Below are 15,011 nucleotides of genomic sequence, written 5' to 3'. Positions count from 1 at the left end.
AGGGGAGTGCATGCACTGTAAAGAGAACAAAATATGCCTGCAAAAGCAATACTAGTGAAATCAATAATAATAGTGGTTTCTAAATTTTAAGATTTTGAGTAGGACATTCTAAACTTTTCAGAATCTCAAAAGTCCTGACAGAAGCCATTCTCCCTTACATTTAATGACATTGGTTCCTCCAACACACCCAGGAGACTTCACTGAAGGACTGGATTCACAACACAGCGTGCTGAAGCCAGTTGGTGAGATGTTTCCCATAGAGGTGACACAGTGTAGGGCAGAGGCACAACTTTTCAGAGAGAAATTGCTCCCTAGTTAGTTCTTTGTCAAGAGTGAACATGGTCAGTTGCTGGTGCTTTGACTCTCGGGAATTTTAGATACCAAGCTGCCCTGGTTCCTGACAGGGAGATGAAGCTTTCCTCAGCCCAGGCTGTGTGAGCACTTAAAGTCAGTGTTACTCCTGTTCCACATTTGATTGTGTAAAGCTACAAGAATGTCTCCAAGAAGCCGTGTTAGAATTATTGAATATTAGCATAACAAAGCATTTTTTTCCCCCAAAACTTGTTCTCGGAAGCAGCCAACTCCATTTTTCACTAAAACTTTCCAAAACAATACAGCCCGAGGCAGAGACACGGCATGGAAAATATAAGATCCAGCAGTTAAAGGCTGACAAAGTAATAAACAACTGAAAGTAGGGCCTTATGATGGAAAGTGTTAGGGAACTTTAACTCTAGATGTCATTGCCAGCTTTGCTTATAATAAATGTGTCAGTAGCAATATGAAAAGATGTGTGCAATACGTTAAAGGAATGCTGTTTTAACCTATTTTATGCAGCACGTCTGCCCACAAATTGCTTGCATCTCAGTATGTTTTGGGAGTAAAGGATATATATATATTTGCTGAGCGTACTAATTTTCTAAGTAAATGAAATGTGAAATAGTAGATTTTAATGTAACAGTGACACCCTGTGGTCAGTAGTGATGCTGTTTATTCTGAAATGCGTTTTCTTTTGTGATGCCTTAATTTTTAGCAAGAGAGGAGTAAAAGAGAAGCAGAAGGGAAATGAATTTAGCTTTCCACAGGGAGAGGTGCCACAGGGAGAGGTGTCACTGCATTGTATTGCTTTGTGTGTAGAAACACATGCTTCTAATTGTTCATGTACTAAAAAACTATTCACTTACATATGTTGTTTAGTGAAGTAAAGGGGGATGGCAAATCTTGGTTTTAGTCAATTTGAGAGTATAACTCATGAAAAAGTTTTCATGGATATTCCCTATAAGTTTTCAGAATAGATGAGTTTTGTAGGTACTTGATAAATGTAATTGACTATAGATAGATAGATAGATAGATAGATAGATAGATAGATAGATAGATAGATAAAAAGTTAAAAGCCAGAGAAACTCAGTGTATATATTACGGTTTCAAAATCTCATGGTTTAAAGAAGTATAGTATTTTTGACACACCTGGCTTATTGTTTCTGAACTACAGTTTATGCATCCCTCAAGTTACTGATGCTGATCTTGCTATCAGGAATTTAGTGATCATCAGAACTCTACAAGTCTTTAGAAAGTTTGGAACATTTAAGTGGTCCTGGAAGCCAAGCCGTTGTTCACCCACATACATCCCTATGTAAACAGCTCAGTGAGTGTTCCTCTTGGATGTATTCTATGAAATAGCTGCAGGTCAGTGTCTCGGGAGTCTTAGAACAGTACAGTACCTGTTAGGAAGTGACAATGAGACGGTGGGCTTTTTAAAGACATCATATTGAGGGTGAATGTTTTGCCAGCTTAGATTGTTGAAAGGCTTGAAACTCATTATCTCCTTTAAAACCCTGACAAATATTGTACATGTGATGAAGGATGAGGCCTTGTTTTACACTTCATGTCAATTTTTTTGCTTTCCTTTTAGAGCCCCTTCTGCTTTTAAGGGCTGCAAAAGCAAAACAGCTTCATAGCTGCTCAAACTTGCAGAGAAGTTATTTATTAGGTGCTATTTCAGACTCTGAGCTTGGACAGGCTGTGCTGTAATATTAGCCTCCAAATTAGTTAGTAGTGCTGCTGAAGGATGTTTTCCAACATCTGTTTTTAGCACTGTTAGAATGGATCTTGGAGTATGTGTTATTTAAGTACTTTTTGAATGGGGCCATACTGGAGATGAACTGCGGCGATACTGCACGTGAATCAGAAAACATGTTGTAGATGCCTATCACTGAAAGAAGTACCATATGCAAAAGCAGATGGATTCTGCTGAGCCTGATGCTTAAATAGCAGTATGGTACAGCAGGCAATCAGAAGTGTTGTAAAGATAACTTTAAAGAACACAGATCTAAAGGCAGAGAACTGCTCACCGCAGATTAAGAGAAATTACTTGAAGACATCAGATTTGAATTTAGTCAGAGCTGCTGTATTATATACACCATGTCAAGACCTTGTCTACAACTTGCTGAATGTTTAAATGGCAAACCCATCCTAAATGCAGATACAGAGAGGTTTATATCTTGATTCTCAAAGTGTTCCAAAGTAGCATGAAAGCTGCCATTTTGGGATTGTTAACTATTTAAAACTGTGACTATACTTCCTCCTTTCTCTGTTTAGCAAAAATAGTTGGCCATTTAAATGAGATTGTCTCCCAGTAATCATCTGTCATCTGGAGGTTGTTGCAGAGTAGAAAGCTCATGCTTACGTAGGCAAAATGGAGCTCGCTCCAGTTTACAGTTTAAGTAGTTTGAACTTGATGCAATGAAGTTGCCTGAAAATCCTAGGATCTACTTAGACCAAGATGTGTATTTTGTTTATGTTGCTGTGATATCCTGTACCTTTCCATATGTTCACAAACCCTTCCAACAAAGAGTAGTAAGAAACATATACTGCAGTGATATGGACCTTGCACTATAAATGCACCATTACAGTGGCATCACAGCTATCTTATAAGCATGTCTGTTTTCAGATGCTACACTGTCACCAAAATTTGATGTTTTTCCCAGTTTTGCTCAGTGAAAAGTGTTTCATGAGATAATTCACTAGAAGGAGATGACTGTTTATATGATACTAAAGCTAGTCCTGAGTTTGCTGATCTTCTTTAACATCTGTGATGTCCCTCAGCACATAATTTACCTATAACTTTATCCCCCTGTCAAAGTTTAACAAAAATAAGCGCATCAAGAAATATTCTCTAGCAGTCAAGATTTAACCTGACAGCTGGGGAAACTCCATAAAGGACATGTTCTTCTAGCTTTTCACTGCTCAACCAGTCATTTCTGGTGGAAATTGTTCTTATGGAAATCACAGAACCAAACTGAGAGAGCAAGCATGGTTGGAGGATGCATGCTTGCATCAAAACAGCACATCTATATTGTGGTCTCCCTTTTTTCTTCTGTAGACCTTCACCATACCCTAAAGCTAAAGCAGTAAGAGACCTTAGGTGTGTTTTGCAGTTGGACTAGATGATCCTGTAGGTCCTTTCCAACTTTATTATTCTATGATTCTGCAGGGATGCTTGCAAGCCCATCAGCTGCCACTTTGGAGCTCAAAGCAATGATTTCCAGAGTAAATGTATGAATGTTTGCAGCTAGTGTGAAAGAAACAGAATTTCCAGTTGAAAGCTATCAGAAATGCATACCCTCTGTGTATTGGACACAGATGTGTTGTATAACACATTTTTTTGACCGGTGGGTTACACAAACAAAGTGTGTGACAAGTGACTGAAATGTGAAACGTGTACTTGGGTGATTCACTCCATAATTCACAGATTAGTATACTTTTAAGTACAATATCCCTTCTCAGAAAGTCTCATTGTGTGAGCAATATGAAACAGTACTTACTGCTTCGCCTGTCATGGTTATTTGCTTTGTCTCATTTGAGGTCTTTATTACAGGCTTTTAGCAACTACCTAGCTCAAGATAGTGTTTCCCTTTTTAGAATGGGACATAGCACAGCACTTTGTTGGAATCCTCTTTTATTTTTACCCTTCAGGACTGCTAGAAATTCAAAGAGCCAAATTCAAAGGCCAATGATGGAACTATGGAAAGTACTGTTAGAACTTAGAAGCAAGTACAACAAAACCTTAGGAAAGTTTATTTCAGAACTAAAACCTCCCACAAGTAAGGTGAAGCTGATGGGTGTATTTGGAAAGGGGACTTCGCAATTGCAACATCCAGAACTCATCTTCAGCCTGCCTTTCCAGGTAGTAGTTGTATGTGTGGCTGTGAAGGAGAAACTCAGATGCACAGTTTAGCCTGTGGGGATGGTTAAATACTTGTATGAATGCGAATAACAGAAGTCAGCCTGTACTGCAGTCAGACTTCTAAACTGCTCTTAATAACTTGCACATGTAAACAACAGAAATGATTTAACCTCTGAATCTCTCAGGACTCCACATTAAGATTGGGGTGAAAACTTGTCTGTGCTCAAGAATTCCTGTTTTCATTTTGAGTTCTGGGTGCACCCTGATTCATTCTGTCTAAACTTTTGATGTATGTCTGCCTAAATTTTAGGTGGTTAGCCCTAGTAGGAGGGAGCACACTAGTGTGCTTAAGGTACAGAGATGCTGGTGTCTCTGAAGACCTGATGACCTCTCTGATATCATTGCCTACCTCTTGAGTATTTCTAGACCTTGAATGCTTCCAAAGGTACCTATCTACAAGGGGAAAGCCACAGAGCTTTCTCTGGTAAGGCAGGCCCAGTGGCTAGGATCACATGCCTAATGTAACAGAAGAAAAATGCTTCCTCATTTCAGCTTTATTTTAAAATCTGGTCACTGAAAGAAGAAACTAAACAAAGCACTGGCAATTACAATGTCGAGTTCCTTTCCCTATGTAGTATCTATTGGGGAAAGTCAGTAATTGTTTTTAGTGTTTTTTATTGTGATTATCCTGAGTGAGCAAAGAGAAAGAAAGGAGGAGAAAGAAAGAGACCAGTAGGATGGAAAAACCATCCTAAAATAACCCTAACTCAAACTCTTGCCCAAATCAGAGAATTATGAGTTAAGTCTTAATTTGAATTTGAAAGTTTAAAATTGTGCTTCAAGTATTTCCTTAAAAAATATTCAAAGTAAGGATCAGAGCCTATACCTCCGGAGAACTTCCATGATACCCAAACTAATGAGTAATTCCAAGCAACTTAACAATCAGATTTTGGAATGCTTTGCTAGGATATGAAATTGAATGGGCTTGGGACTGTTTTCTTCTAGGCTTGTGAAGACTGTAAACAAAGAGTCAGAGTCACCAGGATACTGCTCTTTATGCTTTCTTTTTTTTTTCTTTCTTTTTTTTTTCTTTTTTTATTTTCTTTTTTTCCCAGTTGTTTTAAACTCAAACTCTTTTAAAAGGTGTTCCCAAATGTAATTATTCCTGACATTGAAGTGTTCAACTTGCTGAAAATACCTCATAGTCTTCATCTAAATCAAAACCTAAGAAAATGTTCACGGAGTTGTTAACATGGTGATTTCATTGCCTCTAATAAGAGAAACTAGAAGAAAGTTAGAGGAAAGAAAATGCTATTACTGACCTTTCTTGTGGAAGGACAGAACACATTGTAGAGTACTTATGTAGCAAAATCATTTAATGACACATAAATCAGATGCTAAGATTAAAACTTTCAACTAGCAAAGATTTTTGCATATGCTTAAGATTACATATTTGAGTAATGTATTGATTGTGTTTAGTTATTAGAAAGCCTTTACAGAATAGATACAGGCTCCTTAAAAATAATTCAGAGATATAAAGAGAAAGATACCACAGAACTATGTTTGGCTCTAAAACAGCAATTAGTTTATCTGCCAAAATCACACATAAGTTCTCTGTTCCACATAGTCTTTTTGGAGTTTTACCTTATAAAGATGTCAGGACTATAAGAAATTTCCTCTGAGGAATTTGTGGAGATGTGAATTTTATCTGTGGTAAATAATGTGTATAGTCTGCCATTTATCAATAATTATAAATAATACTTGTTGATGGTAACACATTTTTGTGTTGTTATTTTCCAGATGGGAGTTGCTGTAGTGGATTCATCTGTTGCAGGTTTGGGTGGCTGTCCTTATGCAAAAGGTGCTACTGGAAATGTGGCAACAGAGGATGTGATATACATGCTTAATGGTCTTGGGATCAATACAGTAAGTTACCTTTACTTTGTATTTAAGACTTTAAGGCATATTGAACAATGTTGCTATGCAGTAAAATATTGGGAGCAAATGGTAGTTTTTGCCAAGTCAGTGTTTTAACATGGCTTGTCACAATATGAATTATGTTCATGAGCATTATAGAACAGAACTCTATTTGACAGAGATTTGAATAAACCCTATTTCCGTACCTGGAGACATGAGTAGCGTGTTGAACTTAGACATAGACTTCGAGGGTCAAGTTCAAAAGAGAGCATAGTAGGAGCTGACAAAACTGAATGCATGTGGCTTGCATTTAAATCACTTCAAGAAGAGCTATGACATCTGCCATACAAAGATCTAAATTACAAGGAATTGTTTGTCTGTTGAAGTTCAGTGTGGCATTCATTCTAACAGAGTTGCTTGACATAATAGGGTCATGGAATTTCTTTCTGAAATGAACATCCCCTTAGCACTGCAAAATCATATTCTGTGTCTTACAGAGTTCATTGTAACGATCACTGGCTTTCATATATTTCTCAGGGAGTTCTGGTTAGATGTCAGATACCTGTTCAGAAAAGTTTTAATCTCAAGTGTCCATTGTACAAGTGGACTCAGTTTTTAATTGTTCATAGGTGATTTGGGGAGACTTTTTTCTTGAAGGAGGTGCACATTTAAAATAACAGTTATTTAGAATGAGGAGGAGAAACTGTGTATTTTAGTTTACATTGCCATGCACTGTTTAAATTTAGTCTTTCAGAATATTCTTTCTCTGGAAAACATACCCACTGACTTTTCTGACTGACTCCCAGCAAAAGGAATCAATTGAAGAAAAATACCTAATTGAAAGTAATGTACCTTGTTCCAGTCTGGTTGATAAGATTTATTGGTCTATGAGTTATTTGGAATCTAGCTTATCCTAAAGGCTAATGCCAAATCCCATGAAGATAAATATCTCATCCTCAAACATTTAGTGCTCTTTTTTTGATTTTAAATTATAAAATAGCAAAGCACAGTGCTTTGCTTCTTGACTCTTTTCTGGCCCATTTAAAAGAGAGTGGTTTACTGGATGAGAGACAAATCCATGGATGTAGACAGAGTCTCAAAATTCTTATTTTAGAATATGAGCTTTGGTCTTTGCAGTCTTGGTTGGTTTTGGTACCATGGCCATTTCTGTAAAATAGTCATTGAAAAAAAAAAATCTATTAATATGTCCCTTTTCATATAATGGCATAAAAATGAAATTATAATTACTAATGATGCTCATTTGGAAAGAGCTCCTTCTCTTGTTCCTTTCAGCGATGCACTAAAGCACTCATTTTGTTGACTAAAGTCATGTAAAGTGACAGCCAAAGGATGGGTGGTTGTTAAGTACATGTTACTGTGTTCAGATTGACTAGATGCATCAGAATAATTATTAATATTTGCTATATACCATTCTGCACAGTGCCTAATCAAGAAATGATACATCAAATGAATGCTGAGAAGGATGAATGTGAAATTTGCAGCATAGTCTATCTACAAACAAACTGATTGGCTATGCCATAGTAAATGGACAGAAAATAATGTCATGGATCATTCATGTTCATGAAACTTCCTCATGAAGGGGAGAAGAGGGGCAGGTGGTGATCCACATTCTGTTGACCAGCAATAGAACCTGCAGGAAAGGCATGGAAATGCATTAGGGGTGGTTCAGACTGGATATAAGGAAGAGGTTCTTCACTGAGGGGTGATCAGGCACTGGAACAATCTCCTCAGGGCAACAGACATAGCACCAAGCTTGACGGGGTTGAAGGGGCATTTGAAAAATACTCTCAGATGCATGGCCTGATTTTTGGGTGGTCCTTTTGTGGAACCAGGAGTTGGATTCTGTGATCCCGATGGATCCCTTCCAACTCGGGATATTCTATGATTCTGAACTTTATAGGGACCCTGTATATTTTATAAAGACAATTTCTATATGGTTCCTGTGTAATTATAGTAAACAGTACTTGTGCTTACAATGCCTTTGAAGTTTGGTTAGCAAACAATAAGCCTTTCTGAGAAGTGACTAAATACTGCTACCCTCATATCCTGACAATGAAACTGAAGTTCCTACGGATAATAGACTTGGTATTTATGAGTGCTGAATGAGAACCAATTAACTGAACTCAGCAGGACTTAAAGACCTGTGCTTTTTGGCAGATGCTTTTCTGTAAGTAACTCATTCATGCTCATAGATGCAGTTGGAGAAAGTTGGAGAAACATGGAATAATGCTGAATATATGAAATGGCTACCAAATACACCTGACTACATGTCTAAGCATCTATCTGAAGACATTATTTTGACTCAACAACCTTACAATATCTGTCACTGCTCTTCACCTATCTGTGAGCCGTGCTTTTAGATGCTGGGATTTGTGCCTTCACTGTAACCCATTTGGGTCCATGCCACATAAGAATGGTGATTTAAGAGGCAGATATGTTTGTGTTCCATTTAGTGAATGTGAAATGCTCCTTCTCAACGTATATCATGTTATACAGTGTTACAGTGCTGAAAATGTGATTTTTATATAGTTTTGGTTTCTTATTTTGACATCTTACATAACCTAACCACCAAGTATGTCTATGATGGAACGTACCTTGCTTCTTCCTAGTAAAAAGCTCAGATACGTTAAGAATTTTGAGACTGTTATATACAAAAATACTCTACAAAATAAAGCTGAGTAATAACCAATGAAGTATAAACAGAATGAGCTGAAATTACCCTTGTTATAACTCTTTAAAAATGAACAATAAGCTTGAGATGGTGCTAATTGCTATAGCTCATTGGGAACCAGTCCCATTTTTTTTCCCCCCAAGATAAAAATGTTTTTTATTACATTTTTGTGAAGTATTTTCTGTACTCAACAATTGTAACCAGCTAACAATTGTAGCCAGCTCCAAGAATGTAAAAGACTAAGTTTACTATAGAACATGGAAATAAGAAGTTCTAGAGCTGTTAAAAATTCTGTGCAACTAAATGAGGTCTTGGTATAAACTTCACTGCAGTATTATGAGAATAAGGTTATCGCTCTTTAGTGCTGACTGACATACTACTCCCAGTTCTGTGTAGCTACTCAGTATATTGGCAGTTGAAAGCCCTGCTATGCATCCTTTCTATTGGCTTCACTGGTTTCTAATTCCCAGTCTTCGGAGCAAAAGCTTGAATCACTTACATGATCTAACTCTAAAACTTCAAGTGTATATGAGTCACTCAAGAGACCATTTAGCTAGGACCAATCAAGCAGCTGCAAGATTTTGCTCAGTTGTGTTACCAGTGAAAACTGTAATTTTGCATCCAGGAGAACTTTTTCAAGAAGGTTTTATTTGTTCAAGAGAATGCAGAATCATGTTTCTCACTGGTGTTAGATACCAATACATTTCCTCCATTTTCATGAAATGCAGATGGAATACTTATGAGCATCAAGCTTTTTAGCACTTGATGGTTAGTAAGTGTAGTACATATTTAGACAATGTATTTTTCTTCCAACTTCCAGTTATTATTCCAGTTCTTTATTCCAGATTCTTCAGAGTTCAAAATTTATTACTACAGTATTTGGTTCACTACCATTAGAGTAAGAGATCACCCTTATAATGGTAGAACTTCCCACCAATGGGAAGCTGTGACTGTTGTGCAAGGCACCACAACTTTACTGACCTCCATTACTGACTTATGATATGAGTCAGACACTTTCCAAAAATTAGACCCCAGAGCAAAATAAGATGACATTTAAGCATTTTCAGTGTGTGTGCATTTATTGTTATTAATAACTTTTACCTCTATTTTTCAGGGAGTCAATCTTTTTACTGTGATGGAAGCTGGAAACTTCATCTGTACAGCTTTGAACAAGAAAACGAACTCAAAGGTTGCACAAGCTTCCTTCAATACTGGAGCTATCAAGTAAATGGATTTTCTTTGTGGATTAATTACATTTGTCATCTACCTTGACCAAAAATACATATATCAAAAAAGCAAATATAAGAAAACCATTTCAGCAAAGAACTAAAATAGAACCCAGATATAACTTTCTGTTATGGAAAGAGTTTCCATACCGTGGTGTCTTGTTGAAAATAGTCTTATAAGCATGAAATAAATGACTGTCACAATTAACGCTATGCTTCATAATTATACAGGTGAGAACACTGTATAAACAGCAGGACATTTTAATATGCTTTAAATCAAATTTTGGTTTTTGGTGTTTTTTTGTTTTTTTTTTTTTTGGTTGAAGTGGTTGGAAACTGTGGATACATAGTTAACTTTTAATCAAGATGACTTTTAGAGTAGTACAAATATTTGCAGTAGTTTATGAGAGCCTACATTGTGTGTGGTCATTCTCTTATGTGTTTTATTTATCTGAATCTGTATTTTTCATTTGTCGACTCAGTTCTGTTATGAACACAGAGCCAAATCTGAATTCACCATAAGAAATTTTTAGCAATAGCACTTTTGTTATTGTGTTTTGTATAACATCTGTTAAGTATACGGATAACTTTATCTTGTTCCAAGACTTTATGGCTTATGGCAGCCTTCCAGATCCTCCAAATCTAATGCAAATTTTTTTATTTATTACATATGTTAAATTTGTTGTAGTTGCTTTTTTTTCAACTGTTATTCAGGGCAGAAGTGATAGGACAAAAATTTTGTCTGTATTCTCAGTCAACAACATGACTTTGTCTTCTATAGCAAGTTGACATTTTCATTAATTTTTGAGGATAGTACTACTCAGTTGGACTTACACAGAGAGAAGCACTGATAATATTTCTCTGTGTTCTTGTGATGGTGATACTTTACTTTTAGATGTCTTAGTTCAGCAAGATGCTAGTGAACTGCACTGTCATATTTAGACCCATAACTGACAAATGCAAAGAAAAGCCTTATATCTATAAACAGTTCAAATGCTCCATGAAAATATCATCATTTTTCAATTTAAAACATCAGTATTGTCACTGATTTTGTGTAGAATCTTATCAGAATTCTCTGTGCACTTAGCTTTTTTATACTTTTTTTTGAAAAATAATCTGGTAACATGATAGTTCAAGGCCCGGGGCTATGGTCTTTTTCCAGATTCTCTGTTTACCCCAAAATGTGGAAGCTTGGAAAAAGGTAAGATGAAAAAATCTGAAAGGCAACATGTAAAAAAGGAAAAGGCTGAATCATATTTGTGTGGAGCTCAAATCTGCCAGGTTAACACTGAATATTAGCTTGCCTCTGAAATTCTCAAGTGAAACTTTTTTGATATATTTTAGCCATTGCTGGATTTTAGAATTGTCACAGCTTAACAAAATCAAACTTGGCATGCCTTGTAGCTCAAAGATATCAATTTAATATAATCCTTTTATCCTTTTATCTGGTTTATGCTTTAGTGAAAGTCAAGATCAATATAAGCTGTATTTTTTAAACTCTTCTCCACAGTAAGAATAAAAAAAATAAACAAAGAAATATTTGTTGGTGAGGCAGAATATATCTTACCTATCAATCCAGAATACTGAATTGCACACCTCCTTATGGTATCCAGTAGGAAGACCTGCAAGTACCCTTAAGGATATGGATTCCATGATCTGCTTGATCTGCTCTGGATGCATAGTTTAATCACCTCAACAAATGTTCTGTCCTCATTTTCCTGTGTTTCAGTGGGGTCTTTGTGATCTAGCAACCATTATGGCTCATCATGAACTTTAATAAAACTGCTTCTTGAATGTCTTAGTGTGTAGTGCGCTGTAGGCTTTTCAGCAACCAGGCTGCTTCGTTTAGAGTTCAAAGTCTCTGAACTCTCCCTGTGCACTGAAACAGGGTACCTATTACACTGTGGGGATGAAAAACTTATAATGCCTCAGTTCTTTACAGGTTTTGCTTTAGAAACTACTTGGGAGCTTATGAAGAGCCTTAATTCCAAGTCTTTTGCTCTTTAATGATGTGAGCATTGGAAAAGATGAGCAGTCACATCTGGAGCCCGTACTTTACCCACATGTTCATCTTCTCAACCACATAGTGAGTTATAGTAATCCAGGGTGGAGGTCACAGGCATGTAGATTGTTTGTCAAGATCGTTTTAAAGGAGAAAGAAACATAGAGCCAGATTAAAAAATAATGAATGCTTATGTGCCAAAAGTGCCACCTGGGATGAATTTAAGCCCGGGTCCAGGTGAGCAATCCCAACAAAATCCCTATTTGCTTATGGTGTGACTGAGAATCATTAGACATCTCATGTTCATGCTGCTAAAGTTTGTTGGGCACATAATGTTCTGCTGCTTGCTTTCTGGGACTGGCATTGCTTTGACTGTGCAGAACATTTTAATGCCTACTCTTTGCCTTCAGAAAATAGACATATATCAACCTTAACATCAAGGACTAGTCTGGTTGTTACTCACATAGATAATACTGAGTTCAGTGCAGCATAATAAAACAGTTGAGACTACATCCTTTCAAAACATGGCAAAAGCAGAATGCATTGTGATGATGCTACTGCTTTCCAGCAGTGGTTGTGGCCATCTAAATCCTTATGCTGCCATTCAAAGTGGCTGCTCTTCTAGTCCCTATCAGTGTCTCCCATTGAGTTCACTTCACCCTGAAGTAACTCTGCTTGTGGAAGGCTTGAATGAAGAATTTTCCTGTTGTGCAGCCCTATTCCCTATTTGTGACCCTATTATTATGACATTATAAAATATACAGATTTGTTGAATAATGTAAAGAAAAAGCAACAGAGTGCTAAATATCACGATCACACAGTTAGAATGTGGGGACATGCTGCCTTTCTCTGTCTGTTTTGGTGACGCTCCTATATAAACACTGAAAAGGGGAGAGCATAAACCCTGGCATCCTGCAGAGGAGAGGAGGAGTGCACATTGACTGCTCTCTGCAAGTCTTACCAGAGCCAAATTAAATGTTCCAATATATTTATTTCTGTTCTTTGAAAACTGTCTTCTGTGGTTCACTGTATCAAAATCATTGCAAAGATCTTCTGGAACAACATGGATATCATTTTACTTATTCCAGGGCCATGGAGTATGTAACTGGAGTATCCAGGGCAGTCTTTGGTCAGTGGCCCGCTCTGAGCCTATGAAGGTTTGACAGATGACCTATGTAGCAATGCTGAACTTTCTTTAATTCTTCCACAGTAGTTTTTCTTCTTTCCAAGTTGTTGGCAATAGCTAGAAAGTCGAATACTGGCTCTTGGAAGGTCAAGATACTTTATTCTAAAAGCATGGCTTGTACGTGTCTCTGGAGAAGTTGATTACTTCCACTAGTAATGGCTGTAATGGCTGTAATTGTTCTTCACTGGACAACAGTGTCTTGGAACCCTTACATGGGCAGTGCTAATGTCTTCCAGCAGCAGTTTGCTTTGTAGTTGCAGCTTTTATGTGTTTGGGCAACTTGGCTCTGGACCAGCACTTTAATGTTTTATTTTCATGTGTAACCAGAGTTTATGGGACAAAGAAGTGAATACTCTGGTCTTGTGAATAAGTCCAGAGAAGCTTCAGCTAATTTTCCTTTCTTAATAGCATCATTTGAGTTCATAAAACTTTTACTATCGTAATAAGGAGTCACAGAATGAAGACTGCAAATCTGCAAGGTAAGACTCCCATGTTTGGGGTCAGCACTGTTGAAATGAAATATTGTTTATCCAAAGGTATAGTGTGAATGTATGAGATATGCCCATTTTTCCACAGAGTTGCTTTTAAGTGGTGGAAATATTGCTTAAATACCATGCTAAATATCTGAAAATTAGGATTCCCTGGCACCGAGTTTTATATGATTTCTCATAAGTTCTTTTTTAAAAATAAAATATTGTCCTGTTCATATACTATTAGCAGGATAACTGTTAGTTTCTCTAGATCCAAAATGTATGCAGAAGAGAAAAAATGTCAAAATCAGTCTTGAGAACTGAACGAAAGACACACTTCCTTTCAGTTCTTGTTGATAAATCTTTTTCTATTAAGGTGCATTTCTAAGCATTATTTTTCTCTAAGGTTCTTCTCTAACACTGTGTTGTTCTTCAGTGCTACCGTGTCACCACAGGCAGAAGGAATAAAGCTGAAGTCAACTTAGTCCCTCCAAGCTGTTGTAGAAATGGTGATATGTTTGTTAATGAATCAACATGTACCCTCTTGGCTATATCCATTTGTGATTTTGCAATGTGTGATGTAAAAGATGAAACGAAATCTCTCTTGGTGTTTATTGAAACTGATACGGTCATCTTTTATGCCAGATTCAGCAGCTCTTATTAAGCAACTCACACGTATGGCATTAGCAAATATAAGCCATCCCTCTGACATGTCTTCCTGTGTTGACTTTTCTGCTTCATAATCTATTTGAAGTACATTTTCTTGGAATTACCTCTCTATCAGTTGTCCCCGCGTGCTTTTATAGATGACAAATCTCTTCTAAGTAACTAGGAAAACATTTTTTTCCCTCCATTAACTAAACATTAAAAGTGACAGGCAGTAATGGAGGTACAAGCTGAAAAATTCAATGAGGCTTCATCCAGCTTTCGATGTTCCCCCGCAGAGTAGAAATCTCTGCCCTGTAAATGGTGTCAGAGATGCTCTGTATAGCACATGGGAGATGGAACAGCTTCAGTATGTAGTCTGAAATGTCAGCATGTTGACTGGGGAATATTCTTGGAAAAAAATGCAGTAAATATCCTAACCCATGGCACTGAGCTGCCTCAACCTGAGCTGCAGACATTTGGCTTCATCAGCTTGAATCCAACAGTAAAAGACTGCCATGGTAATTTTTTAAAAGAACAAAATGGTGTTCATTCTTAAGGCACCACACTGTGGTGGTGATGGTCCTGCTTGCATCCATCAGTTGTGTTAGTAGGTTATCCTTCTAAAAAGCAAATTCTCTCACATCACAAGCAAGTGCGGTGGCTGAAGAAAATCTTCCTTTTGGAGAA

The 15,011-nt window shown here is 37.0% G+C and overlaps 1 protein-coding gene across 3 annotated transcripts in view; it reads left to right on the top strand.

Annotated features, from left to right (window-relative positions):
- The window catches only part of HMGCLL1 (3-hydroxy-3-methylglutaryl-CoA lyase like 1), a 76,558-nt gene extending 62,105 nt beyond the window's left edge, over positions 1 to 14,453 (top strand). The window contains exons 8-9 of one of the 3 annotated variants that reach the window (XM_072333174.1): positions 5,984 to 6,109; positions 9,907 to 14,453. In XM_072333174.1, the coding sequence (XP_072189275.1) occupies positions 5,984 to 6,109; positions 9,907 to 10,020 (240 nt within the window). In that variant the 3' untranslated portion in view covers positions 10,021 to 14,453. The remainder of the gene's footprint in view (positions 1 to 5,983; positions 6,110 to 9,906) is intronic. The other 2 variants (XM_072333175.1, XM_072333176.1) reach the window with 2 other exon arrangements.
- Positions 14,454 to 15,011: the final 558 nt, after the last annotated feature.

Source organism: Excalfactoria chinensis, chromosome 3 (assembly GCF_039878825.1).
Source record: "Excalfactoria chinensis isolate bCotChi1 chromosome 3, bCotChi1.hap2, whole genome shotgun sequence".
Taxonomy (NCBI): Eukaryota; Metazoa; Chordata; class Aves; order Galliformes; family Phasianidae; genus Excalfactoria; species Excalfactoria chinensis.
The sequence above is the reverse complement of the archived record's forward strand: the minus strand, read 5'-3'. Positions and strand labels throughout refer to the sequence as shown.